The sequence below is a fragment of the Chaetodon trifascialis genome, chromosome 18, assembly GCF_039877785.1.
Source record: "Chaetodon trifascialis isolate fChaTrf1 chromosome 18, fChaTrf1.hap1, whole genome shotgun sequence".
Classification (NCBI taxonomy): Eukaryota; Metazoa; Chordata; class Actinopteri; order Chaetodontiformes; family Chaetodontidae; genus Chaetodon; species Chaetodon trifascialis.
The window spans coordinates 22,898,017-22,924,000 of NC_092073.1; the positions used below are offsets into that span (position 1 = coordinate 22,898,017).

At 47.3% G+C, this 25,984-nt stretch overlaps 1 protein-coding gene across 1 annotated transcript in view; it reads left to right on the plus strand.

Annotated features, from left to right (window-relative positions):
• The window catches only part of LOC139346672 (sodium channel protein type 5 subunit alpha-like), a 148,619-nt gene that overhangs the window by 13,481 nt on the left and 109,154 nt on the right, over positions 1-25,984 (plus strand). The window contains exons 2-4 of the mRNA XM_070985876.1: positions 21,853-22,017; positions 22,291-22,434; positions 23,500-23,618. Of these exons, the coding sequence (XP_070841977.1) occupies positions 21,895-22,017; positions 22,291-22,434; positions 23,500-23,618 (386 nt within the window). The 5' untranslated portion in view covers positions 21,853-21,894. The remainder of the gene's footprint in view (positions 1-21,852; positions 22,018-22,290; positions 22,435-23,499; positions 23,619-25,984) is intronic.

The window sequence follows — 25,984 nt, forward strand, 5'->3', positions numbered from 1 at the left end:
TTCATCTGTCGCCGCTTCAGGTCAGACGCCTGCACAGCACGTTTGAGATCTCACAGACGAGGCTCGTTTGGGTGAAGATGATGAGCTTGTGCAGGAGAGGAAGCTGGTTTGATGTTGGTTTGAAGCCCAGTTGAAAACAGGCCGACTTCAGAAAACGACTGGATGATCAGAGATGATGAACTGAGAGAGAAAGAGATCGATAGCAGACTGCCATGTTCATCAGCATGTGATAGACAAGGCCACAGCGTGTGTGTGTGTGTGTGCGTGTGTGTGTGTGTGTGTGTGTGTGTGTGTGTGTGTGTGTGTGTGTGTGTGCGTGTGTGTGTGTGTGTGTGTGTGTGAGAGAGAGTGAGTTATAAAGTGTCCTTGGGGCTCGTGTGCGGCTTCATCTGTTTACTGGTTCAGCAGCAGCCTGAGCAGACAGGAAACAGTCCGTCAGACAGTCCAGAGTCCTGCTGATAATCCATCAGCTCGCCTGCAGACTGATGACACGGCCTTGTATCACCACAGAGTGTGTGTGCGTGTGTGTGTGCGTGTGTGTGTGTGTGCATCCAAGGGGAAAGAAAACACTGTAAACACGTCGAGGAAAGGCTGGATGACTCTTCTGCTGCTGTACTTGGTTTTTCTTGGTGTCTGCTGTCCCCTCTGATTATTGAGTGTTACAGTCGGAGAGCGAAGCTTCTGGTTCTTCATTATCAGGTTCAGCACTTCCTGTTGTTCTCCAGGATCTCCAGGATCTCCAAAGCCTCCTCTCACCGTCCATGTGAACAAATATTCTGCCCGTTTCACGATGAAAGAGATTTTTAGAATAGAATAGAAAGTGACATAAATACAATTAAATTAGACAAAAGTTTGACATTTTGGATCTCAAACTAAAGGAAGCCATCTTTGTTTGGGTCTGCATGTCATCTTTATTATAAGGAGTTTTTGAGAATTGGGTTTCTCTTCTGGTCTCTGTTTGTCCTCTGGTTTCTGTTTGTCCTCTTGGTCTCCGTTTGTCCTCTGGTCTCTGTTTGTCCTCTGGTCTCTGTTTGTCCTCTGGTTTCTGTTTGTCCTCTGGTTTCTGTTTGTCCTCCTGGTCTCCGTTTGTCCTCTGGTCTCTGTTTGTCCTCCTGGTTTCTGTTTGTCCTCCTGGTCTCTCGTTGTCTCTGCTGGTGTCCTTCGGCTTCACTTCATCTATCCTGGTCTCATGGTCTCATGGTCTGAATTTGGTCTGTGCTTGTTTCCTCCTCCTTCGTCTGCTCTCGGCCAGTCTTTTTTTAATCAGCTCTGCAGGTGTTTAAAGGGAATGGAAGATGACTCTGATTGGTTGAATTCACGTTACACTCACCTGTGTACACACCTGTGACCAGTGAAGAGTCTGAATGCAGCCGCTGGCTTCATGTGCAGATCTTGTGTCGTTCGAGTGGTAAACGAGGGGGCGCACCTGCTGCAGATGCACCTGCGTCATACACTTCAGACCCCTCACATTGTTTTTAGTCCTGTTGGAGCTTTCAGCTGCATCTCATGGTCTTCATTCAGGTGGCGGCGGGTCAGACTCCAGCCAGAGGCTTTAAATCCCAAATATAATGCTGAACGTCAGATCCTGAACTCTGAGAGTGAAGTTAAAATCTTTACAAACAGATTTAAATAAAAGAGAGGGAGAGAGCGAGAGAGAGGGGGAGAGAGAGGGGAGAGAGAAAGAGAGAGAGGGAGAGAGAGAGAGAGACAGAGAGAGGGAGAGAGGGAGAGAGAGAGAGAGAGGGGAGACAGAAAGAGAGAGAGGGAGAGAGAGAGAGGGAGAGAGAGGGAGAGAGAGAGAGGGGAGAGAGAGAGAGAGAGAGAGAGAGAGAGAGAGAGAGAGAGAGAGAGAGAGAGAGAGAGGTCCTAATAGAAACTGATTTAATCAGCCACGAGGGACGACAGTGAGAAGAACAAGAGAACAGCATGACACACACACACACACACACACACACACACACACACACACACACACACACACACACACACACAAAGAGACACTCACTCACACTCACACACACACACACACACACACACACACACACACACACACACACACACACACACACACACACAAAGAATAACAGAATTGAAGAGACAAGGTGGGGAGGAGAGAGACTCAAATAGGATAAATCTAACTGGGTCGCAGAGTGTGTGTGTGTGTGTGTGTGTGTGTGTGTGTGTGTGTGTGTGTGTGTGTGAGCAGAATCAATAGAAAACCTATTAAACTGATCAGCGTCATGCCAGGTTTGTGACGAGAGGAGAGTAGAAGAGCACACACACACACACACACACACACACACACACACACACACACACACACACACACACACACACACACACACACACACACACAGTAGGTGCAGCCTCACTAAGGTTTGTCTTTGCTTTCTTTCATGTTCTCTTCTCTTCTCTTTTGTCCCTTCTCTCTTTCCTTCCTGTGTTTATGAAGCTGCGATCAGGCGTCTCCGCTTTTCTCTCGACACTTTTTGCTTCGTTGTTCCACTTTGATTACTTTTTGAGCAGAAAGACATTTAAGCTCAGGATTAGATTTGATAAGACGTCCGTCAAGTACTTCATACGACGAGACGGCAGAAAAAGTCATTTTCATCTGTGAGAAACGTCAGATGAGAGCACCTGCTCACCTGTGATTGGACAGTCGTTTTAGAGAGCCTGTGTGTGACCACAGAAAAACAATGAAAGGAAGCTGAACTTGTTTGTGTTGGTCACTGAGTCAACAAACAAACAAACTAAATGTTTACAGCAGCTGCAGAACAAAGACCCTGTTCACACCTGCTGTTAACGGCATCTTGAGTGATCAGGTCCAAGGTGTGAACGAGCGCCATCACTCAAAAAGCTCCCCGAGGTGGTCTGGGACGCGTGAGACCACATGTCATTCGTAGCGTAAACGCTAACGTGTCCTGATACATCGCCGCCAAGGTAACAGGAACACACCTGATTAATGCAGGACGTGGGGGTTGTTTTGGTTCGCCAGCGCCAACGCTCAAACATGGAGACAAGCGCTGATGTCCCTGAGGTCCTGTCCCATCCCGTCCTGCGCTCCTCTGCAGGTCTCCGCGGTTGGACTAGCCCGTATGTGTATCTTAGTTCTGGACACAGGTGTGAACGGTTACGTGTCTCAGCTGTCCACATGGGGACGTCAGGTGTGAACGGGCTCACCGACGGGATCATTTGATGATGGCTGACTTCCTGCACTGGGACGGTTTTTTAGCTGTTACAGTTACGACTGAAGGACTCGACGTTGAGTCGGGTGAAGCTGTGTGTTGACCTTCACGCTGAGTTTCCCTGATCAAGGTGTGACGTCAACCCTAAATACACTTCAGTGAGCAGGTGCTGCTAGCTTAACGCAGCTAAAACATCCTCAGCGTGTACAGCTGTGGTAGAAAGAAAACATTCACTGTGGGACTGTGCTCAGGTACAGCTCGGACGTGTCCTCATGGTTGTCTTCAGTGCGACCCGCTGGGGTCAGACACCGACATGACGTCTCTCGGTCAGAAATGAACGAGCTGTCGTTAGCAACACGTTGGCGCTTCCTAAAGGTCTGAACAGTTTTATTGAGCCTCTTCACTCGATTTTTCCTCCCGCAGCAGCAGTCAGTCAGACTGTGACGGCTGCAGTCGATTTACAGCCTCCTCCACTATCTGCTGCAGAAGTAGAGCAGAATGGATGGTGTGTGTGTGTGTGTGTGTGTGTGTGTGTGTGTGTGTGTGTGTGTGTGTGTGTGTGTGTGTGTGTGTTAGTACGCGTGACGAAGCTATAACAGGGTGATGAGCTCGCTCGTCTGACCTCCTTTGGTGCTAAATTAAAATGAACCTGAATATTGATGCCTAATGAAGGAAGGTGTGTGTGTGTGTGTGTGTGTGTGTGTGTGTGTGTGTGTGTGTGTGTGTGTGTGAGAGAGAGAGAGACTGAGCGATGACGAGGCTTAAAGCCGGCCACTCTGGGAGATTACCTCAATATGAGTTTGGACACACACACACACACACACACACACACACACACACACACACACACACACACACACACACACACACACACACTTGTCGAGTTTCTCATTCTGGGTTTCAGAGAAATTCGCCGTCACGTCTTTGTGTTGCGTGTTGGTGCAGTCTGAGTCATGCTGGCGGTCGGAGCTCGTCGCAGCTGTCGGTCTGGACAGAGACGTACGAACGTCCCGCGTCCTGTCCGTTCAGCGGTTCCATGTCTGCATGTCAGAAACACTCCTCACGGTCGCCTCTGAAACAAATCTTGCGAAGCGCTGACTCAGCAGCTTCGTTTGAGACTTTCAGGCTCTCATTGAAAAGTTGCCTCTTGCTTACGATTCGTAGGACGTTTGGTCCAAAGCCTCCACATGAAGAGCTGCAAGTGCCTGGACTTCATATTTCTGTGATATCAGCAAAAGAGACAGAAATGATCAGATGCGTGCAGAAGGTGTGTGTGTGTGGGGGGGGGGGGGGGGCGAACATGTCCTCTTGGAGACACGTTTCCCCTGTTGAATAATAGATGGAATAGAATTTTTGTTGCTTGCCATCCACTGGCAATCCCATGATGCCCGCAGTCGAGCTATCGACCAATCGGTAGTTGTGTTCCTTACTCATCGACCAATCAGAGGCTGCATTTCTGACCTGTCGACCAACCAGAGGCTGTATTTCTGACCTGTCGACCAATCAGAGGCTGTATTTCTGACTTGTCGACCAACCAGAGGCTGTATTTCTGACCTGTCGACCAATCAGAGGCTGTATTTCTGACCTGTCGACCAGCCAGAGGCTGTGTTTCTGACTTGTCGACCAATCAGAGGCTGTGTTTCTGACCTTTCCACCATGGGGCATCATATTTGATATCATTTTCTCAAACTGCATGAGGCTTAAATCTTATTTCATTCTTATTCTGATGTTCGATTTTGAAGAAAGAAGCTGAAAAAGCTGAAGAGTTATTGCTGGAAACAAAAACACGATGTGTCGCTCAGTTCCTGTTCGCGGCGCCGCTGCTGTCTCCTTCATGTATTCAGGTGGTGAAGCTCAGTATTAGTGGTCAGATCCAACCTGGAATCTCATCTGAGTTCATGTGTCTGTGAGAAAAAGAGGAGAAAGATCTGAAATCATCATCATCATCATCAGATGTTGGTGGTGTCACTTAATCTGACACATGGCGCTTTAGAGCTGTCAATCATTCTGTCTGTTTGAGGGGATGAAGCTGTGATGATGATGATGATGATGATGATGTCAGCTGTCAGTTGTTTCATTACAGCTGATTCTGTCCTGAGTTGTTTTAATGGCTTTCATTCAGTCTCTCCTCTCCTCTCATTGGTCGAGCTCTCACCCTTGTTTGTCATCTTATTTATCTCCCTCACTCCGTCTCTCCTCCTCACCCCCTCCTCACGCCCTCCTCACCCCCTCCTCACCTCTGATTCACGTCCATCTTCGTGTCTTTCATGTGTCTTTATGTAAATTATGTATTTGTGAAAAGCCAAAGACGAATGATTCAAATCGATTAAAATCAACTTCTTGGCAAACCAACGCGTTTTCGTTCCCGGTGGTCAGACATTTTGTCTCGCTCCACGTAGAGGTAAAGGTAACCTTCAGCGTCCGTGTGCGACTCGTAAATCCTTCCTGCCAGAAAACCTCTCTGACACGAGGTTCATGTGGAGGAAAAGTCGCAGTTTAGTTCAGTTTAGGAGTCAAACTGTCGGCTGGTCTTCATTTCTTTTCTTTCAGTCAAAGGACTTCTTCACCTTGTCTTTCTTTCCTTCCTTCCTCGCTTCTTTCATTCCTTCCATTGCTCCTTTGTATATTTCCTTCCTCTTCTTTCTTTCTTTCTTTCTTTCTTTCTTTCTTTCTTTCTTTCTTTCTTTCTTTCTTTCTTTCTTTCTTTCTTTCTTTCTCTCTTTCCTAACTTCCCTCTTTTGCTCCATTTTCTTCTTTCTCTCTTTTCTGTCATTGTGAAACTAACTTTGAACCTTGCAGAGGTCTGTGGTTAGAGATAATGTACTGACCTGACACACACACACACACACACACACACACACACACACACACACACACACACACAGGAAGAACAGCATTCAACCTGCAGTTGCTTTGAGCAGTCACTGCAATGGGACACCTGTCAGTTAGGTGTGTGTGTGTGTGTGTGTGTGTGTGTGTGTGTGTGTGTGTGTGTGTGTGTGTGTGTGTGTGTGTGTGTGTGTGTGTGTGTGTGTGTGTGTGTGTGTGTGTGGCTGAGGCACTAAAAAGTGCTCTAATAATACCTCCACTTAGCTTTGTCCCTTCATGGGGGTCCACAGATGCACAATAGTGTGTGTGTGTGTGTGTGTGTGTTTGTGTGTGTGTTTGTATGTGCGTGTTTGTGTGCGTGTGTGTGTGTGTGCATGTGTGTGTGCGTGCGCGGCCTGGTCAGCATGGTGTGAGAGTGGCTGAAACAACATCGCAGCTGAAAGACGGGAGGCCTTGCGAGCCACAAGCTGATAATTTTCTGACTGTGTGTGTGTGTGTGTGTGTGTGTGTGTGTGTGTGTGTGTGTGTGTGTGTGTGTGTGTGTCCCAGTTTGAAAGTGACAGCTGAGCGACAGAGCGCTGACACAGGAGAGGTGGAACGACAGATATGCTAGGGAGGAGGAGGAGGCAGAGAGGGAGAGATAGGAGAGAAGGAATAGAGGAGGTAAAGGAGAGAGGCAGGGAGGAGAAAGGTAGGGAGACAGAGAAATAAAGTGTAGAGGAGGAGGAGGAGAGGAGGAGGAAGCAAGGGAATGAATGGAGGAGTAAAGTAAAAGAGACAAGCAAGAGAGAAGAGGAGATGATGAAGGAGAAAAGGAGCAACAATTGCAGACAGGGAGAAGGAAAACGGGAGATGAGGGAGTAGGAAGTGGAGAGAGGAGAAGAAGAGAGAGAAAGAATAGATAACAAAGGAGGAGAAGAGGAGGAGGATGTGAGGGAAGGAAGGGAAGATGACAAGAGGGGTAAAGAGGAGGCGAGGGAGAGCGATGAGGAAGATGGAAGATGGAGGGAGAAGGAAGGAGAAAGACATGAAGAGGAGAACAAAAGGAAAGGAAGGAAGGTGGGAAATAAAGAAAAAGAGAGGAAACAAAAGAAAAGTAGAGGAAAAGATGAGAGAGAGAAGGAGATAAAAGGACGAGAAATAAATGATGTTTAAGGAATGAGTGAGAGGAGAGGAGGAGGATGAGGAGGTGAGAGAGGAGCCGAATGGAAAAAGAGGAGAAGAGACAAGGAGAGGAGGAAGAAGAGCAGGAGAAAAGAAGGAGAGATAACAGGAGAAATAGCTGAGGTAAGAAAGGGACGATTAAAAGGAGGAGCAGCTGAAGGAGGTGAAGAGGAAGATGAAGTGAGTGACAGCTGAGAGAAAGAAGGAGGAGATGAAGGAGAAGTTTGCAGGTGCATCACATCCACATGTTGCTCCTGAGAACCTGCAGTTACTAAACTCAGTGTGACCTCAGAAAGTGTGACATCACTTTGAACTCTGTTTGCTGCTCAGTGATTGGACACTGTGACGCAGAAGTTTCCTCACAGTGAGTACTTTGAGTACTTGTCCCTCTTCAGTACTGTCTCTGCTGTACTCTGTCTCTTTGTCTCGTTCGGGACGCTGTGACCTCTGACCTCCTCGGTGCCGATGGCGGAGCTGAAGCTGTTCTTGCTCCTCTGTTTTTTGTTGGAGCTCCTCCTCTGAGCGTTCAGGTCGGTGGACGTTTGGAGGACAAACGCTGACCGGAGGGAAAAAGCGAGTGAGTGAATAAGAGAGTGAGCGGATGAATAATGAATGTGTGAATGTGTGTCAGAGAGTGTAAGCACCACTCGGCCCGGCCCGGCTCGGCCCGGCGGGGAGGCGGCCGTGATGTCAGGGTGTAACCTCAGCTGAAAGGCGACTCCGTCCGGGGGAAGGAAAGACTGTTTCACCCTCTGCTGAGATCCACTTCCTGCTCACCTGACACCTGCCAAGACCCCCCCCCCCACACACACACACACACACAAGCTGAACATGAACACTTAAAACAGGAATTAAACTTAAAGGGACATTTCAGTGTGTTGCTCGCTGTCTTTTTGTCAACCAGACATCGTCTGTTGGTTCATCCTTGTTGTTGTGATGGTTGATGAGGAGTCGTGTCTGTGATGAAGATCAGTCCAGTTTTCTCTCTTTTACAGCTTTCCTCTAAAACCCATGGCGTCAGAGCGATTGATTGGTTGGTTGTTTTTTTGAGGTGAAGCCATCAGCGATGTGGCTTTTTGTTTGTTCTTCTGCAGTCGGAGCAGTTTGGTTCTCAGACGTTATGAGCTGCACTTGCTGTGAACGCTCACGGGTGGATGAGAGCGTGCAGCGTCCACTCTTTAAGGCCGTCCCTCCTGCGTTAGCAAACATTAAACCCTGCTGTAGCGCTGAAGCAGCTCCAGCTTTTTGTCATCGCTGACCTTCAGTCGACAACTGTGTGACTTAACCTGAACGCAGCTCGAGGCTTCGTGCCCCCAAACGCTCTCGACTGTCAGGTTTCTGTCTTTTTTTAATTTATTAGTGTTAAACTGACTCAGTTGTTGACAGCAGTGGTCTCTGGCAGGTCTTTGTCCCGTTTCCAGCATCTTTTGCTGCCTTGTTGATGATGGAGGACGACGTCCTCTGAACGCAGCCTGCAGTGAGGACGCTGTAGATAACTTCAGTGACACCAAAGACCGTCGTTAACGTGAGGAAACGTCCCTGAAATCGAACTGCAGAAAGATGGTGGTGGGATGCCAGGTTGGTGTGGGTTCCAGGATTGAGGTTACGTCACCCCCATCATCATCACACACACACACACACACACACACACACACGCACACACACACACACACACACACACACACACACACACACCTTTGCTGCTGCCGCATCGCTGTGTGAACAAACAAACAGCTGCAGCGTGCCGGGTTGCCAAGCGGACGTAGTTGCCAAGCTTTTGTTTATCCCCCCTTTTCTGTGTCAGGGTCATTCCTTCTGGCATGAGCTGCCTCCTCACACACACACACACACACACACACACACACACACACACACACACACACATATTATTTAGATTATGATATAGCACGAAAGAAGAAATGGGAATAACAAAAAACGGAATTATCGACAAAATGTCAACACAACTTGTTCGCAAAAACACACAACTGGAATAATCAATGCAGTCGTTCAAACACACACACACGCACGCACACACACACACACGTGCACACACACACAGTCTGAAGTGGATTGGAGCAGACTTGCAGTCAAACAGGAGAAATCTCTTCATGCAGATTTACATTTTCATCTCCTCTCTCTCCTGCTTTTGGACATGATGGTGCTAATTACCCACAATGCCGTCTGGCTGGCTGTGTGTGTGTGTGTGTGTGCGTGTGTCTGTGTGTGTGTCTGTGTGTGTGTCTTTTGGAGAGTCGTTCTCCAAAATCAGCAGCTGATGACAGAGAAGCTGCTGGTTAATTCAAGACCTCCTCTTCAATCTCATCCCTTTCCCCCTTTTTTCTCTTCTTTCTTTTTTCTGTCTTTCTGTCTGTCTCTCTGTCTTTTCTTATTTCTTATTTTTCCGTCTTTTTCCTTTTCTCTCCTCTTCGTTTATTCTTTTATCTACCCTCATTTTCTCTCCACATTTCTCTCCTCCCCTCTTTTCTTGTCGTCCTCTCTTCATCCTCTCATCTTTTATTCTCACTGCCTCTCCTTCTCCTCCTGCCTCCTCTTTTGTTTCCCTCTCTCGCACCTCCCTCCGTCTCCTTCAGTCTGAAACATTTATCAAACCATTTCTCCAAACACACTTCCACTCATCCTGATCAGCTGGAGGTTTCCTGAATCTTTTCCAGCCTCCTGATTGGCTGAGAGCAGAGAGCCACAGGTGTCCGATTCGTCTCTGTCCTCCTGATTTCTGATTTCCCCCGGGAGCGAGTGTGTGTGTGTTTGTGTGTGTTTATGTGTGTGTGTTTAATTAAAGCTGTGCTGCTCTGATTCTCTGATTTACACCAATGAATCTGGACTGAGATCATCATCATCATCATCATCATCATCATCATCATCATCACTGCAGGATGAAATCTGGTTCATGAGATGCTGCTGTTGTTACTTTAAGCCGAGTGTGTCTTTTAGGTCATTATATGAATGTAAAAATGATGACAAATGAATCCTCAGACTTTCAGTTTTTTAGCATCTTTGACAGATTTTATATTCAAAAGGTGATGAAAGACAATGTTAAGGGACAAAATCAACAGAACAAAGCGAATAACAACAATAGTTAACAGAAAAAATAGATAATAATGTGCTAAAATATATAACAATCTGATAAAACAGATAATAATATGATAGAATAGATAATAATATATATACAGGTTGTTTGTCTTTGCCCTCTGGATTGACATAATGTCCCTGATGTGTCCACTGTCACTGAGAGACAGTTTGACAGATGAAGACGAGCCTGTGAATGTAACAGGAGACAAACAGACGAGCATCAGTCTGCAGACGTCCGTGTTGGCTGAAACCTGCTCTGCATCCTCGCGGTACAACACCTGGACTCCATCTGTCGCTATGGAAACAACATAAACTATGAGAGGAAACAGGGACACGACCTGTCACATTTTTAGCTGCTTTTAGTTCCCCACTGAGTCAAAGCGAGGCTTTTAATAAGTCGGATTTTCAGTTCAGCACAGGCCCTGAAACAGTTGAGGACTGCAGCCTATTTACATTCACACACTGGAAATCTGTCCGGAAACAGAGCTGAGCAGGAGAAATGGACATCTGCGAGACGAGTCCCATCAAGTCCTCGATCTCTCAGTTCAGCCTGTGTCCAAAAAACACAAACGAGACCTGAAATCAGAAATGTTATCTGTTGCTCTTCCATGAAAGACCTCACGTGAGTGTAGACCTGGAAAAATGGCTCACAGAGGTTCTATTGGAAGAAGAGACTCCGACGCCGTGGACCTGATCTGTCCTGTCCTGTCCTGTCCTGTCCTGACCTGTCCTGTCCTGATCTGTCCTATCCTGACCTGACCTGAGCTGTCCTGAGCTGTCCTGACCTGTCCTGAGCTGTCCTGACCTGTCCTGAGCTGTCCTGTCCTGTCCTGTCCTGTCCTGACCCGTGGACGCTGAGAGGAGTTTTAAACTGGGATTTTTCAGAAGTACAAACGGTGTCTTTAATGATGGCACACCCTGAGACGTGTCTGTGAGGCGTCTTGTAGCTCAGCTGGACCTGAAACAGAGACGCATTAAGCTACGGACTCATCCGTTCTGGGTCGTTTCGGGGCAGCGGCTGGAAATGTTGTGATGACTTCTTCTTTGATGTGGCGTCCAGCAGCGAGCGAGGAAGCAGCTCAGGCTTCTGTCAGAGTTTCCACAGCGGCTTCCACAGAGACAATAAGTGATCAGTTATCTGAAAGAAGACGTCCTCCTGTCAGGGGTCTCTGGACGTGCTGAACTTGCATGGATGTGTCCCAAACATCAATGGAAACCATCAAACTTCAGCTTCCTGAAGCTTATTTTACTGGACGTTTCAGGCAGCTAGTGTTAGCAGGACAGCTAGCAAGCTAATAATGATGCTACGTGGATTTCAGTCCCTCAGCAGATCAAAGGAAGCTGAAAACATCACTGATTTTACTTCCTGTAAAAAAACAGCGAAACAACCGCGGTGTATGTCTTCTCGCTCCGCTCGTCACTCGACGTTGTTCACTAAGGTGTAACGGTACTCTGTTGTCCGTCTCCTCGTGTGTTCGGGGTCACCTGACACAGGTGCTCTGCTGCGACATCGAGAGGCCGAAACCTCACAGAACCTTTAAAGTGATGCACACGAACATTAACGCATCACTCAATAACATGACAAACATCGTTCTGAACGTGGTCATTCTGCACGATGAGCACTTGTACTTTTTGTAGTATTTGTACACGGTGGTTTGAAGTAGCAGGTCTGAGTACTTCTTCCACCTCTGGGTTGCTTAAGAGCAGTGAAAGTCTCTGGAAACTGAAACTGTTGCACTGACAGAAATTTCTTTTTGATGACACACACACACACACACACACACACACACACACACACACACACACACACACACACACACACACACACACACACACACACACACACACACACACAGTGATGCATGCTTGCAGCGTGCACACATGCAGACACATGCAAGGACACATAGCTTTCTATTTGTGTCTCTATCTCTTATTTCAGCCTGTTGTTCTGTGTTTACGGCTTCACGTCTGCTGATTCGGTGTCAATCACTCAGTTTTCAGCTTGAATGTCAGAAAGCCGTGTTTCCACCACAGACCTTTGTGTGAACGGTGACGTGTTTTGCTGATGTTTGACGGTTTCTTTCTTGAGTCGCGACGGCGGTTTGACATAATGTCCCTGATGTGTTTATTGTCGCTGTGAGACAGTTTGAAAGTGGCTTTAAGAAAAGAGGAAATGTGTGAAAAGTGACAAATATCTGGAAGCAACTTCTGCCTGTCCTCGGCTTCTGCCTGTCCTCGGCTTCTGCCTGTCCTCGGCTTCTGCCTGTCCTCGGCTTCTGTCTGTCCTCGGCTTCTGCCTGTCCTCAGCTTCTGCCTGTCCTCAGCTTCTGCCTGTCCTCTCTGTCCATCACGAACACGTCAGCCTGGACGTGTTTCTTCAGGAGTCTGAGGAGCGTAAACGTCAATTTTTAATGTTTCAGTGAAAAGTTTGAGGTTTTACAATTAAAACCGCCAAGATTTACATTTTCCTCAAGAGAAGCCTTTTAAAAATGTTATTGATTCAGGTGTGCAAAGAAGACATCAGGGCGGACATTTGGACATCAGACGGTAGTTTGTCTCTCCTGAATCCTGAAGACTGTTTGGTGAAAATGATCCCATGAATCCTTTTTGGAAAGATCAAACAGATTGTTTTGGAAGACACAGAACAAAAAAAGAACAAAACAAAACATCTGTAAATCTTCATCTCAGAATCTTGAATTCTGTCTTTAAGTAGATATTTTAGCTTAGATTTGTTTTCTTCTGTATTTTAAAATGAAAGAAGTCAGTGTGCTGGACAGCTGGCGGCTTCAGACACTGACGCATGTTTCCTTTATTTTCAGATTAATGTAGTCACTAACACAACAAACCTGCAGCCGAGGTGATAAAAAATACAGTGATGAAATGTAACGATAGCGAGCAAATAAACAAGACGAGCTAATGACGCTAATGTGGTTATTGATCAGAGACAACCAGAGGCAGGGACAGAGGACAGAGGACAGAGGACAGAGGACAGAGAGAAGGAAGGAAGAGATAACAAAGGATGCGAGGAGAGAAGCAGAATGTGGATAAAGGAAAGGAGGAAATGAAGGAGTGGAAACGTTGGAAACGTTGGAAACAAAAACATCGGGGAGTTTAATATTTGCACCTTAATTTGTGTGAAAAATGTCGGATTATTAATTTCAGTGTTTTTTGAAACCGTTCCTCCACAGTTTGGCATCAGACGTGTTGGGTTGTTATCTTGTCGCAGCAGAACTCATTTTGTCCAAGTAGGAAAAAAATGTTGTGTTTTAATTGAATTTTGAAATGTTATTTTTTTTTGGGCTGAGTTGGTTTGGAGGGTCGAGTCTCCTCCTTCACTGTCTGATGGGGATTTGACGACGTCTATAAAACACTTTATCTCCAACACGACCTTGACCAGAGTATGAACTGATAGCAGCAGTCCTGTGTGTGTGTGTGTGTGTGTGTGTGTGTGTGTGTGTGTGTGTGTGTGTGTCCTAATATCCTCAGCCAACACACTCAGAGGGGACACTCACTGAGACACTGGAGATGCTAATATGGAAATTATGATATGATATGATTGTGTGTGTGTGTGTGTGTGTGTGTGTGTGTGTGTGTGTGTGTGTGTGTGTGTGTGTGTGGTGTGTGTGTGGTGTGTGTGTGCGTGTGTGCTTGTCTCAGTCCACACACACCTTGAATCACACAAACAATCCCTTCACACGTGTCCGTAAGAACCAAAACACACTCTATTGTCCGTTAGCTGCATTAACACCACTCTGAAAAATCAGGTGTTTTTTGTGAACGTTGGCGTTTTTCTTGCATGAAAGCTTCACTAAAAAAACACCTGAAATGAAAGTGTTGTACTTTAAAGTGTCCCCAGACACCCGGGAACAGCCCGTCCAGCGTCCACAGGAATTCTGGTCAAATCGGACGATTCTGCTCCTGCAGGTTTACGGTCAAAGCCGGCGTTTAGCGTCAGCGCAGGAAGTGATTTATCTTTAAGGTAGTGAGACACGTCCCGTCGCCTTTTTATTAACCTTAATGTTAATCTTTCCCTAATCTTAACCACAAGCACAACATGCACATAATGAGAGTTTTCTAATATCTTATCTCAAACAAAGCTTAAATTATTCCTTAAACTTTAAGAGGTCAGAAACAGTTTTTCAGATCTGTTCTTGGATGCTAAAAGAGCACATTTGCACATAATGCAATTTAACTGCAACAAACATCATCTAATGTGTTTTTTCTCAAATGTTACTGTATAAAATACTTCGTGCTTTAGCATTTTTTTTCAGGATTTCTTTTCATAGTTGTCAATAGGTGCTATTATTGAAGACCGCTAAAGATTGAAACAGGGTTGCGATGGTCCGTCGTGTTTCCTGCTTGGACAGGAGGTGAAGGAGCTCTGTGCATGGACGCTGCAGAGGACCGAACAGACAGCAGCAGGTAATGAACAGCAGGACGAGCTTGATGCTAACGTGCAGAGAGCTCCACGCCGGCCCGCAGAGGACTTTAAGGTGAAGTCAGTGGCGTCAGAGCGGGCGATGCCAGAGGACTCGCTGAGCTAATGAGTCATGTTGGCTCAGTGTGAGGAGTGGGCCTGGACTGTCTGCAGCCCGAGCAACAACAAAGCACAATGAACCAACTACTGGCAGTCAGGGACAATCAGTCAACCCCGCCGAGAAACAGAAAAGCACCTTCAGCAGCAGACTGATCCAACTCCCTCTGACGGGCCGGGACGCAGGAAGCCAATTTAGGGCCAAACTGTCTGAAAGGAAGAATAGGAGAGAGACCGAAGCCTTGTTACAAGCCTACAGGACCACAAAGTCCACTGGATCAGTTGAAAAACAGCAGGAAGTGGAGCTTATATAATCATTCACAGGCCGAGGCTTAGGAAGGACACGGATAAACACAACCTCTGGTCTCTTTCTGCTGCCGTTAAATGACGTTTTAGTCCGAAGGCCAGTAAAATCCTGCTGGATGGTTTGAATCTGAAATACACACAAGAGTCTTAATATGGCGCTTTACGCTCTTTAAGTCCGCTCGGATTTCAGATTCTGTCGTTCATTTTCTTTGAGAAATGTACAAAACATTCAGGTGCTGCAGCTTCTTTTCGTTAGCTAGCCTGTAGCACCGTTCTCTGACTGCGACTGTGTGTTCTTTCAGTTCAACAAGACCAGCAGTCGAGAGATGACGGAGCCCCCCCACACAGCAGGAGGCTTTTATTGTGAAGCAGCTGCAGGAAATGCAAGGTGGAGCTGTAGGAATCTACAGCCATGCTAGCAGCCAAGATAGTGGCTATGTGAGGCTGTACTTTGAGCTAAATGCTAATGCCAGCATGCTAACAAGCTCACAGGACAATACAAGCATGGTGACATTTAGCAGGTACAATGTTCGCTATTTTCACTGTTTTAGGTCATTAGCACGTTTGCTAATTAGCACAAAGTATGAAGAAAAGCTGAAGATGAGGCAGGTGTTTGGTCTTAAACCAGAGCGATGGATAAATCTGGATTATGACCGCACGGCGTCACTTTTAAAGACTCTGGATCCCTCATTAGCATCATTTTCAACGTGCAGGGTCGTCTGACAGACGTCTATAGACGACCTGTTGTCACTCAAAACGTGTCAAATGACATCGCATGAAGAGAAAATCATGATCGTTTCCAAGTAAATTTGGTGCCTCAACTAGACCAAAATGCAACCGTTGCAAAACATGAACCACATGTTTATTATTGTTCTCCGCAAACTTTATTTTGAAAGTCCAACTGGACGTTGCATATTTATAATTGCTAGCTCGAGCGCGTAGCCCTACAAGTTGAAAAATGGCGGACGTAGCTGTGTGTGCGTGTCCTCTGCTGACACCTCATCAAGGTAAACAGCTATCTTCACCTCGCCACGTTCGCACTGTGGCCGCTTTCAGTCGACAGCGCCACACAATCCATCACAGTCCAGGACCAGAAGCACAAACTCCAGCCTGAACATCCCGCAGACAGAATCAGCAGCGCCTGATGTAAAACTCAATCATTACGAGCTTCACAGAGGTGGGAATTTACGTGGCTGTGAAGGTGTGAAGGTTTGTCATCCAACACGGAGCTTCGACGTGACGCACGGAGGCGGCTGCATGTCAGGGTCACCCCCTCCTCATCACCCGCCCCCCCATCCTGAAGCCAAACGGTCCCTGTGGTCCTCTGCCAGCTCAGCTTGGCCCTCTGCCTGATATCAGTGAATCATTTCCTGCGCTGGGCAGCGGCTCTGCTCCGCTAACAGCAGCAGCAGCGCGGTGACAAAATGTGTTTTCTCCTCTCAGGCTAATTGAATTGAAGGTGCTGCATATTCACTGCCGCTGCTTCTGGACAGCAGCGTCCTCTGAGGAGACGTTTTTCTATGAGTTTTCGCTCTTCATCACCGCGCCGTGACAGGACACTCTGCTTTTAAAGCGAGGCAAAAGGGCTGATGGGATTGGTCCTGAGTGATGCCACACCTGCTGAGAGCAGCTCCCCTTCATGCTCAGCGGCTTCATATGGAAGAGTGACAAAACCAAAAGCAGCACAAGAAGAGCTCAGATGGTGATCAGCCAGCAAGTCAGGACTGCTACATCAGAGCAGCATCCCCAGACATTACAGCCATATATGATGATTTACATCTGTTGCATCATCCAGTGCCGCAGCGAGGAGTGAGCCTTCATGTGGCGAGGAGTGAGGTTCAGGAGGTCGGGGTGGTTGATGGGCTTGTAGCGCGTCCAAATTTAATGTGGGAGACGTAAATTAGACACAGAGCAGCTTTTAACATCCGCCTGTCCACGCCGCTCAGCATCAGCTCTCCAGCTTTTCTCTGCTGAACCTCTGTCACCTGATTTCCAACAAAGACTTAAACCGTAAAGGTTAGGTTCACACCCACAAGCCATGAGGCATGTTCGAACACTCGGCTGCTGTCCCTGAAGACGTCCTGCAGCCCAGAAACTGTCCAGGGACATGAAGAAGAAGAAGAAGAAGAAGAAGAAGAGATCCTTCATTTGTCCAACTCAGACTGCTCAGTCTCAGCTGAGCTTTGGAAGGACAAAACCTCTTCACATGTTTTAGATTGTTGAGTTTTATATCAACATGGAGTCTAAAGGGTCTCTTAGAGGAGCCGCTGCAGGTGGATTTTAATTTGTAGGACTCTTCATGGACTTCATAAGATTGACCTCGTGTTCAGTCTGAAATCACGTCAGTTCCACAGAAGAAGAGGATGCTGAACATTTAGAAAAGAGAGCGAGTGAGCGAGTGAGCGAGCGAGCGAGCGACGCCTCGATGCTCCATCAAGCACAGAAACACCACCCTCGCTGCTTTCTTAAAACATCAAGTAAATTCTTGATTTTTCCTCTTAAAACCTATGGACCCATCAACCCTGAATCACAGCCTGATTGAAACTCCACATTTTGTGCTCTCGTGTCAGCAGTTTTGTCATTAATGATCTTCTGTGCTTCCACCTGAGCAGTGAAGTGAACACGTCTGCAGCCGCTGAGTCATGAAAGCAGCCAGAACATCGCACTCTGAATATTTACACGTTTAGAGTTTTATGCAACATCACCGTTAAAAACGGTATTTTGTCGAGGACGGAGTGTTTCAGTAGTTTGTCTTCACGTCTCCAACATGCTTCAGACATGATGTGCAAACATGGCTGATGCAGCCGACAGAGAGAGAGTTCGCAGCTTTCCAGAGGCTGAGAGAAATGCTCGGAGGAGAAAAGAACAAGCCAAGCGTGCGGCCATTCTCACACAGACACACACACACACACACACACACACACACACACACACACACACACACACACACACACACACACACACTCCAGAAGGGCGAGAGAGGCACATACTGTATCTGATGAATAGCTGAAATGGTATGAAAATAAAGGAGGACAGAATATGCATGCACCTACGCCACGCACATCGCTATGAACACACACACACACACACACACACACACACACACACACACACACACACACACACACACACACACACACACACACACACACACACACACACACAGGGGAAAGCCAGGGCTGGTGAATGCCTGAAAAAAATGGAAATAAGGAACAGACGCTGCTTCAGCTCACTAAAGGGACGTTCTGTTGTTTTACAAAATGCAGCGTTTGGAAGACCTGGATCCAGCCTGGACTGGCCTGGACTGGCCTGGACCGGCCTGGATCCAGCCTGGACTGGCCTGGACTGGCCTGGACCGGCCTGGATCCAGACTGGACCGGCCTGGACCGGCCTGGACCGGCCTGGATCCAGACTGGACCGGCCTGGACCGGCCTGGATCCAGACTGGACCGGCCTGGACTGGCCTGGATAAACGTTCCTGTTTTCTGCGGCTGTGATTGAACCTGTTTTTGAGTGTGAACAGGATGGGACATTTAATGTGTGTATGTGTGGCATCCAATCACAGGATGCTTAATGTCATTACCATGACAACAAGTCCTCACCTGCACCTGATCAGTCAAAAGCTGTCGCTCAGGTCTCGTTCTGGCAAAACAGCGCAGGTCTGTCCAGAGAGGTGGAGCCTGGTTCAGGTGTCAGTCACACACTAACACACACGTCTGTTTTTATGTGTGTGTGTTGTGATGGTCTTGTTCCAGACCGCTGACCCTCATGTGCAGACCTCAGAGCAAAAACTGTAAGAACCCCTAAAATAAAGGCCTCTGCAGGTGAGCACACGGTGTGGACTGTGGCGTCCGTGCTGCGTTCAGTGTCCTGCGTTGCTGTTGAGTTATACAAATATGATTATCAATTATCTCTGAGTGAGGTGTGCTGGGTTGCACTGCTTGCATCATTTCAGGGCTTTTCTTACAAATCTCTTTTATTTTGACAGTCACTGTCATCAGTCACGTTTCACTGACATGAATCTGACAGCTGAACCCGAACGTTTCTGTTGTTTTGAGGTCATTTGGATAAACGTGAAGGTGTAGAGACGTGAGACTGACTGCAGATACGTTCAGTAACCCATCACAGCCAGCGTGGTCATACAGTCATTTAAAAGCAGAAACAGCTAATTCATGTCGGTGGTGTGTTCAAGGGCTCTCCGACATCTTTAGATCCAACTAAACCTCAGCGTTTAAGTTGCATTCATACACGTCTGCAGTTTGGTCAGCTGTTTTTTTAACAGTGTGAATTCTGTTGACATGTTTACGCATCGGGCGCCGTACAACAAGGTGTGTGTGTGTGTGTGTGTGTGTGTGTGTGTGTGTGTGTGTGTGTGTGTGTGTGTGTGTGTGTACAGTGCATGTTTTATGCTTGTTAATAAAGGTGCATGCATAATATGTGACACATTCATGTTTATATTACGGGACAGTCGATGGCGGAGGCCTGAGCCTGACTGCATGAAATATGAAGGAAACTGGTGTGAGGTGTTATATGACTGCAGGTTTATACACACACGCACACACACACACACACACACACACACACACACACACACACACACATAGATGTCCATATTACTGTCAATGCATGCTTCATACTGAGTGAGTTTCTGCATGTGTGTGCGTGTGTGTGCGTGTGTGTCCTTCCTGAGGGCGGTACTTGTTTGGTTGGTGGGTCGTCGCCGTTTTGTGTTTTGACCCAGAAATGAATCCAGTTCTCTCTCTCAGTTTCGTAACGTCGTCTCTTCACTCTCAGCGTCTCAGATCTGCGATCGCTCGTCATCCAGTTTCACTTTGTGTGGAATTAACGTTCAGGTTTGCCCTCGAGCAAGGCAGCGGAGGGCCCTGTTAGGAGGAAACCTGCTCCATCGTGGTTATCTAGACAAAGATGGAGGCCGGGCGCCAATGGCTGAACCCACGAGAGCTCAGGAGACGTTTGACCGTGAATGTGTAGCCTTAAAGTGATGTTTTTGTATCGTAGCGCTGACACTACGCACGTCTTACTCCACAGGCAACACAAAGTGGGTCAGCTGGGTTCGTCTTTATTAAAACCTGAAGGTTTGAGGCCGTAAGAGCGAAGAAGAACAAGACGAAGACACAAAGAGAAGAAAACATCATTAAAAACCAGCAGAAACAGAATGAAATGTCTGTGCAGTAATTCGATGTTTGTGGCACTTAGACGTTGTCCAGCCTGAAGCTGAGGGAGGAGGAGGAGGAGGAGGAGGAGGAGGAGGAGGAGGAGGAGGAGGAGTGAAGTCAGAGGCTGACGACTGAAACTTTATTTAAACACATCAGACTGACACTGCTCAAGATCTCAGACTGCTGCTGAAGAGAGAAAGTTTGATCTGTTTAAACGAATGAAAGCAGGTGAAAGAGAAGATGAGAAAGATGAAGATGAAGAGGAGTGGAAGCCAATGAAATGAAGACAGGAAGGACGGAGACAGTGTGTCCTTCCTGCTGCTTCTTTCTGTCCAGCTTCTGTTTGACCAATCAGAGACGTTCAGCTCGGCAAACTGTAGGCTGACTGCTGACACACGTCGTCCAGGCTGAGTTTCCTGTCTGTCTTCATGTCACTGTCCTCCCTGAGTCTGTCTCACGCCACAAAGACATCATTTCTAATGCAATGATGAACGAATGATGAAAGAAATGAGTTTTTAAAGTAGAAAAAGGGCGTGAGCTTTGGATTTTTCCTCGTGATATTCGGTATGAGAGGCTTAAAGATGTCCCTCTGGTCCCTCCTGGTGCTGTCCAAGGGTTTCAAGACAGTCAAAACTGGACCTGATCTGGAGCTGGGTGTGATTTCTTTCGTATGCTGTTGATCATATCGTGACCCTGCAGCTCTATTGCAGCTCTCTGGGAATGCGTTACGTCAGTGGAGGTCCTGACAGGTGCACAGGTACGACCAGGTGCGTACGTGACCGAGTGACGGAGCCGCATGGAGGCCAGGACGAAGCAGCTCATCAGCAGCTACTGAGGGAAGACTGAGTGGATGACAGCTTTGATAAGAACGGAAAACAGAGCTAGATGTTCCTTTGATGTGGACACACACACACACACACACACACACACACACACACACACACTTCAGAAATCAGATTTGGGAGCTGTGAAGAATAAATGCATGAAGGGTTGAAAAATGAGGCCTGTCTAATCATTCAATTAGGATCCAAGGCAGATGGTCTGGCCACACACACGTACACACACACACACACACACACACACACACACACACACACACACACACACACAGACCTGTTACACGTCGTCAGCCTCGCTCTCGTCGAACTCTCGTCCCTGCTCGTGTAATCTTATCATCTCTCTCTCTCTCAGTGTAATTCTATACTCGATCGCTCTGTTTCCAAGTGATAATGAGACGCTATTGTCGGCCTGCACTTCATTAACTGGACATCCCATAATTATCTGACTATACAAGGATATAGCAACATAATCTCAGCGACCAGCTTCCTGTGTGTGTGTGTGTGTGTGTGTGTGTGTGTGTGTGTGTGTGTGTGTGTGTGTGTGTGTGTGTGTGTGCGTGCATTGTTATGTTGCAAGAGAAGAAGAACATTTTGTCTAAAAGAAATTGATGCCAGAGCCTAAAAATGTTCCTGCGGTCCAAATAAGCAGCAGAAACAGATCCGGGCCGAACCCCAGGCCGCCTGTCAGTGGATTATTAGTTATTGATCGGTCCTGCTCTGTGTCTGCAGCTGGTATACTGGGCCAGTCAGCAGCAGGATCAGGATGAGAAGATGGCTGGCTGTGTGTTTCCAATGGGACCAGAGAGCTTTCAGCGCTTCACGCCGGACTCCCTGGCGGCCATCGAGCAGCGCATCGCCCAGGAGCAGGCCCGACGCAAGAAACAATACCAGGAGGTACACACACTCTCACACACACACCTGACACGCACAACTGGGAAGCATTAATAATAATAAAAGGACAAACAAGAACCAGAGGAGGAGATATCAGAGGGTAAAAGCAGGAGGAAGTGAAGCGAGGCAGCTTCAGCGGGCAGATGAGCGGGAGAAGTTTGGGGGTGTTGATGGTGTGTGTGTGTGTGTGTGTGTGTGTGTGTGTGTGTGTGTGTGTGTGTGTGTGTGTGTGTGTGTGTGTGTGTGTGTGTGTGTGTGTGTGTGTGTGTGTCTCAGGACCTGGGCGACGTGGTGGTCCCCCGGCCCCGGCCCGACCTGGAGGCAGGAAAACAGCTGCCACGCATCTTCGCCGACATCCCATCTCATCTGGTGGGCGTTCCCCTGGAGGACATCGACCCGTACTACTTCAAAGACCAGAGGGTAGGTGACCCGAGAGTGTGTGTGTGTGCGTGTGTGTGTGTGTGTGTGTGTGTGTGTGTGTGTGAGAGAGAGTGTGTGTGTGTGTGTTTATGGGTGAAGGTTGTTGGAAACACCCCGCCTCTCCCGTTGGAGAATCTCTGGAAGATAAATGAACTGTTTGTTAGCCTACTTCACTGCAGACCAGAGGGGAGGTGAACGAGTGTGTGTGCGTGTGTGCGTGCGTGCGTGCGTGCGTGCGTGCATGCGTGCGTGCGTGCATGTGTGTGCGTGTGTGCGTTCCACAGTTCATACGTGTCATGTCTGTCCTCTGCACATATATACATGGTCATGGGTGTCTCTCTCGTTTAGTCTTATTATTGTCTTTTTTGTCTCTATTTGTCCCTTTCTGACACGTTTTGTCTTAGTTGCTTGTCTTTTTGTCTCTTCTGTTTCAGGCTGTTGTTAAACTAACAAGGACTTTATAGAACAACCCCGTGTGTCCATAATTACTTTAATGGACAAACAACACATTAAAATTCATTGATAAACAGCTTACGGACATTTCTAACAGATGACAGGAAGTGAGAAACTTTTTAACTTCCTGGAAACCCAGACGTGTTCTCGCCAACGGCCTCTAACTAAAAAGCATTAATGAATTATTCAAGTAACGAAAGTAGCCATCAGTTAGCATTTAGCATTTCATAGACAGAAGTGAACAAGGTGCTTTTCCCGCAGTGACACTCGTGTGGTCATCAAATGTTAGTCAGCAACATTTCACCCACAGCGACGCCTCTCGCTCAGCCACAGAATACTCTGACCGGCGGCGGCGTGGGATTGAACGTGGCGAGGCGTTCAGGGCCGTGCTGACATTCGGAGAGCGCAGCGCTGACTGCTGTATCGGAGGTCAAAATGTCCAAACGTGGGTGGTGAGTCAGGCTGAGCACCACAATGTCATCCAGGCTGGTGACCTCTCCGGGATGCTCGTTATCCTTCCACTATGGCGGCGGCGCTCAAGAGCAGAAGGCAAATGTCAGCCGTTGAATTTGTCTCCATAACAAATGTGTTCTTCTCTCTGTGTCCCTGCAGACCTTCATAGTCCTGAACAAAGGGAAGGCCATCTTCCGTTTCAGTGCCACATCAGCTCTCTACATCTTCAGCCCCTTCCACCCCATCCGAAGAATCGCCATCAAGATCCTGGTCCACTCATATCCTTACACTCACCGCGGCGACTGTATGTATGACGCACGATGTCTTAACGGTGCTGTGATCTGCTGCTGACTGCGGGGATGTGGCCGCAGGGGGGGTCAGAGGTCAGAGGTCAGATCCAGAGCAGCGTCCCTGCAGCCTGGAGGGGGTCAGCGTGTGTTGAAGGGTGCTGTGCCTGAGCCGCCGGACCACCCTGACGGCACTTTGGGTGATAATGTAAACAAACAGACGCAGGCCGGGTGCTTCGTCACCGCAGGCGTCTGCAGACTGAAGCAGAGAGGCGGTGATGTCGCATCACAGTGTGTCACAGAGAGACGGCGTTTTAGAGCTGCTTCATCAGCCAAACATTAACGTGAACCCTCTCGATAATCAATGAATCGTTTCAGTTGGAATTTGATGCTTTTGCTCGTCATGTAGGACAGTGAACTCTTTGGGTTTTGGACTGTTGATCTCTGGATCTTCTCACGAAGTTACTGCAGGAATTTTTCACTATTTCTTTGAAAACAATAAATAATTAATGGAGAAAATAATTGATATGTTAATCAGTGCTGAAAATAATTGTTAGTTGCAGCTCTGCCCTACATCACAGAAGCATCCAGGAAACACTATTTCTCAATTCTGCAAGTCAGTCATTAATTCAAAGTAACTGTACTGTGTGTGTGTGTGTGTGTGTGTGTGTGTGTGTGTGTGTGTGTGTGTGTGTGTATGTGTGTGTGTGTGTGTGTGTGTACACATGTGTCAGTGTGTAAGAGACAGACTGAAGGTTTGTGTATGCTGGATGTGACGACGCTGAGGGGTCCATGCTAACAGTTTAAAGGTCTGGGGGCTCTCTGCTGACAGGTTAGCATACACAATGCTGAGTGATAGCTTGTATGCTAACTGTTTAACATATACTCTGTGGGGTGATAGCATGTATGCTAACTCTTTAGTATATACAATGTCGAGCGACAGCCTTATGGTAACTGTTTACCTTATACTATGTTGAGTTATAGCATTTATGCTAACTCCGTAGCTTATACAATGTTGAGTGATAGCGTTTATGCTAACTGTTAAGCTTATACTATGTTGAGTTATGGCATTTATGCTAACTCTTTAGCATATACAATGTTGAGTGATAGCGTTTATGCTAACTGCTTAGCTTACTCAGTGATACTAAACCTCATGCTAACGCGCTCTTCCTGCAAACCAAACCTTCTGATTCATTTTTCACTAAAATGCTAATTTTAAAGGAAGAGATTTACTCACAGTTTGAGTCATACAGGCTCTAGTAATTAAAGCTTTTTTATTAATGCCTAAATAATGTGAAACGACCCTCTGAATATATCTACAGTCCTTTAAAGGAACCCTGATGACATTCAGCTGCACTCGACATGACAATGATTGAATTTTATTTTGAACAAATCCAGAGATATTGAATGTAAGCAGCCAAAGAAGGTTTGTTAAAAGTTATAAATGGAAAATGAATGTCTTTCCCTCCATTAATAAGCCCTGTGTGGTCGACAATGATTAAAGGGAGATAAATGTGAATTAAAATACAGTGAATACAGCGAGTATTCACACACAGTGTTCGTCCCTCATGTGATCAACACGTCTGTATCGTCACTGTGTGGCTGCTTTAAACTCAGATATCATCCTGAATCCTCTCTGAGACGCGTGTAGCTGATGTTTCCAGACACAAGGAAGAAACGAATGTGTCTACCAGCTCAGTGTGTGTGTGTGTGTGTGTGTGTGTGTGTGTGTGTGTGTGTGTGTGTGTGTGTGTGTGTGTGTGTGTGTGTGTGTGTGTGTGTGTGTGTGTGTGTGTGTGTGTGTGGATCAGAGGATCGTATCTCTAAGCCAGATATCATCTTGAGCTGTCTGCTGGGCTATAAACATGACCAGTAAATATTTCCCATCCAGGTGGAGTCTCTCACACACACACACACACACACACACACACACACACACACACACACACACACACACACAGGTGAATGCACACACTGCGCAGACCTCAGCATGCTCCTGATGGAGGGCTCTGACGGTCTGACTCGTCTTCACGCTGGTCGAGTCCTCGCCCTGAAGACGCCGTCTTATTCCTGTTGCTCGTGTTTCTGACAGTGACATTAAATTAAATTCCAGATGTTGTTGAAAATGCCTCCATCTTGGATCTCAAGGCTCCAGCTGTGGGAGTTGGCCGGGCGCCCGTCCCACGTCGCACTCCAGCTCCAAGCCGGCGTCCGCCTCGGGCTCCAGACGCCAACCCAACATGACAGATATTACTTCACACCCAAAACTCAACAGCCGGGCCCTCGACACCCCTCCCTCCCCGCGCGCTCGTCTATTTTTACTCGTGGTAGCGGCTGCTGGTGTTGAGAGACGTCGG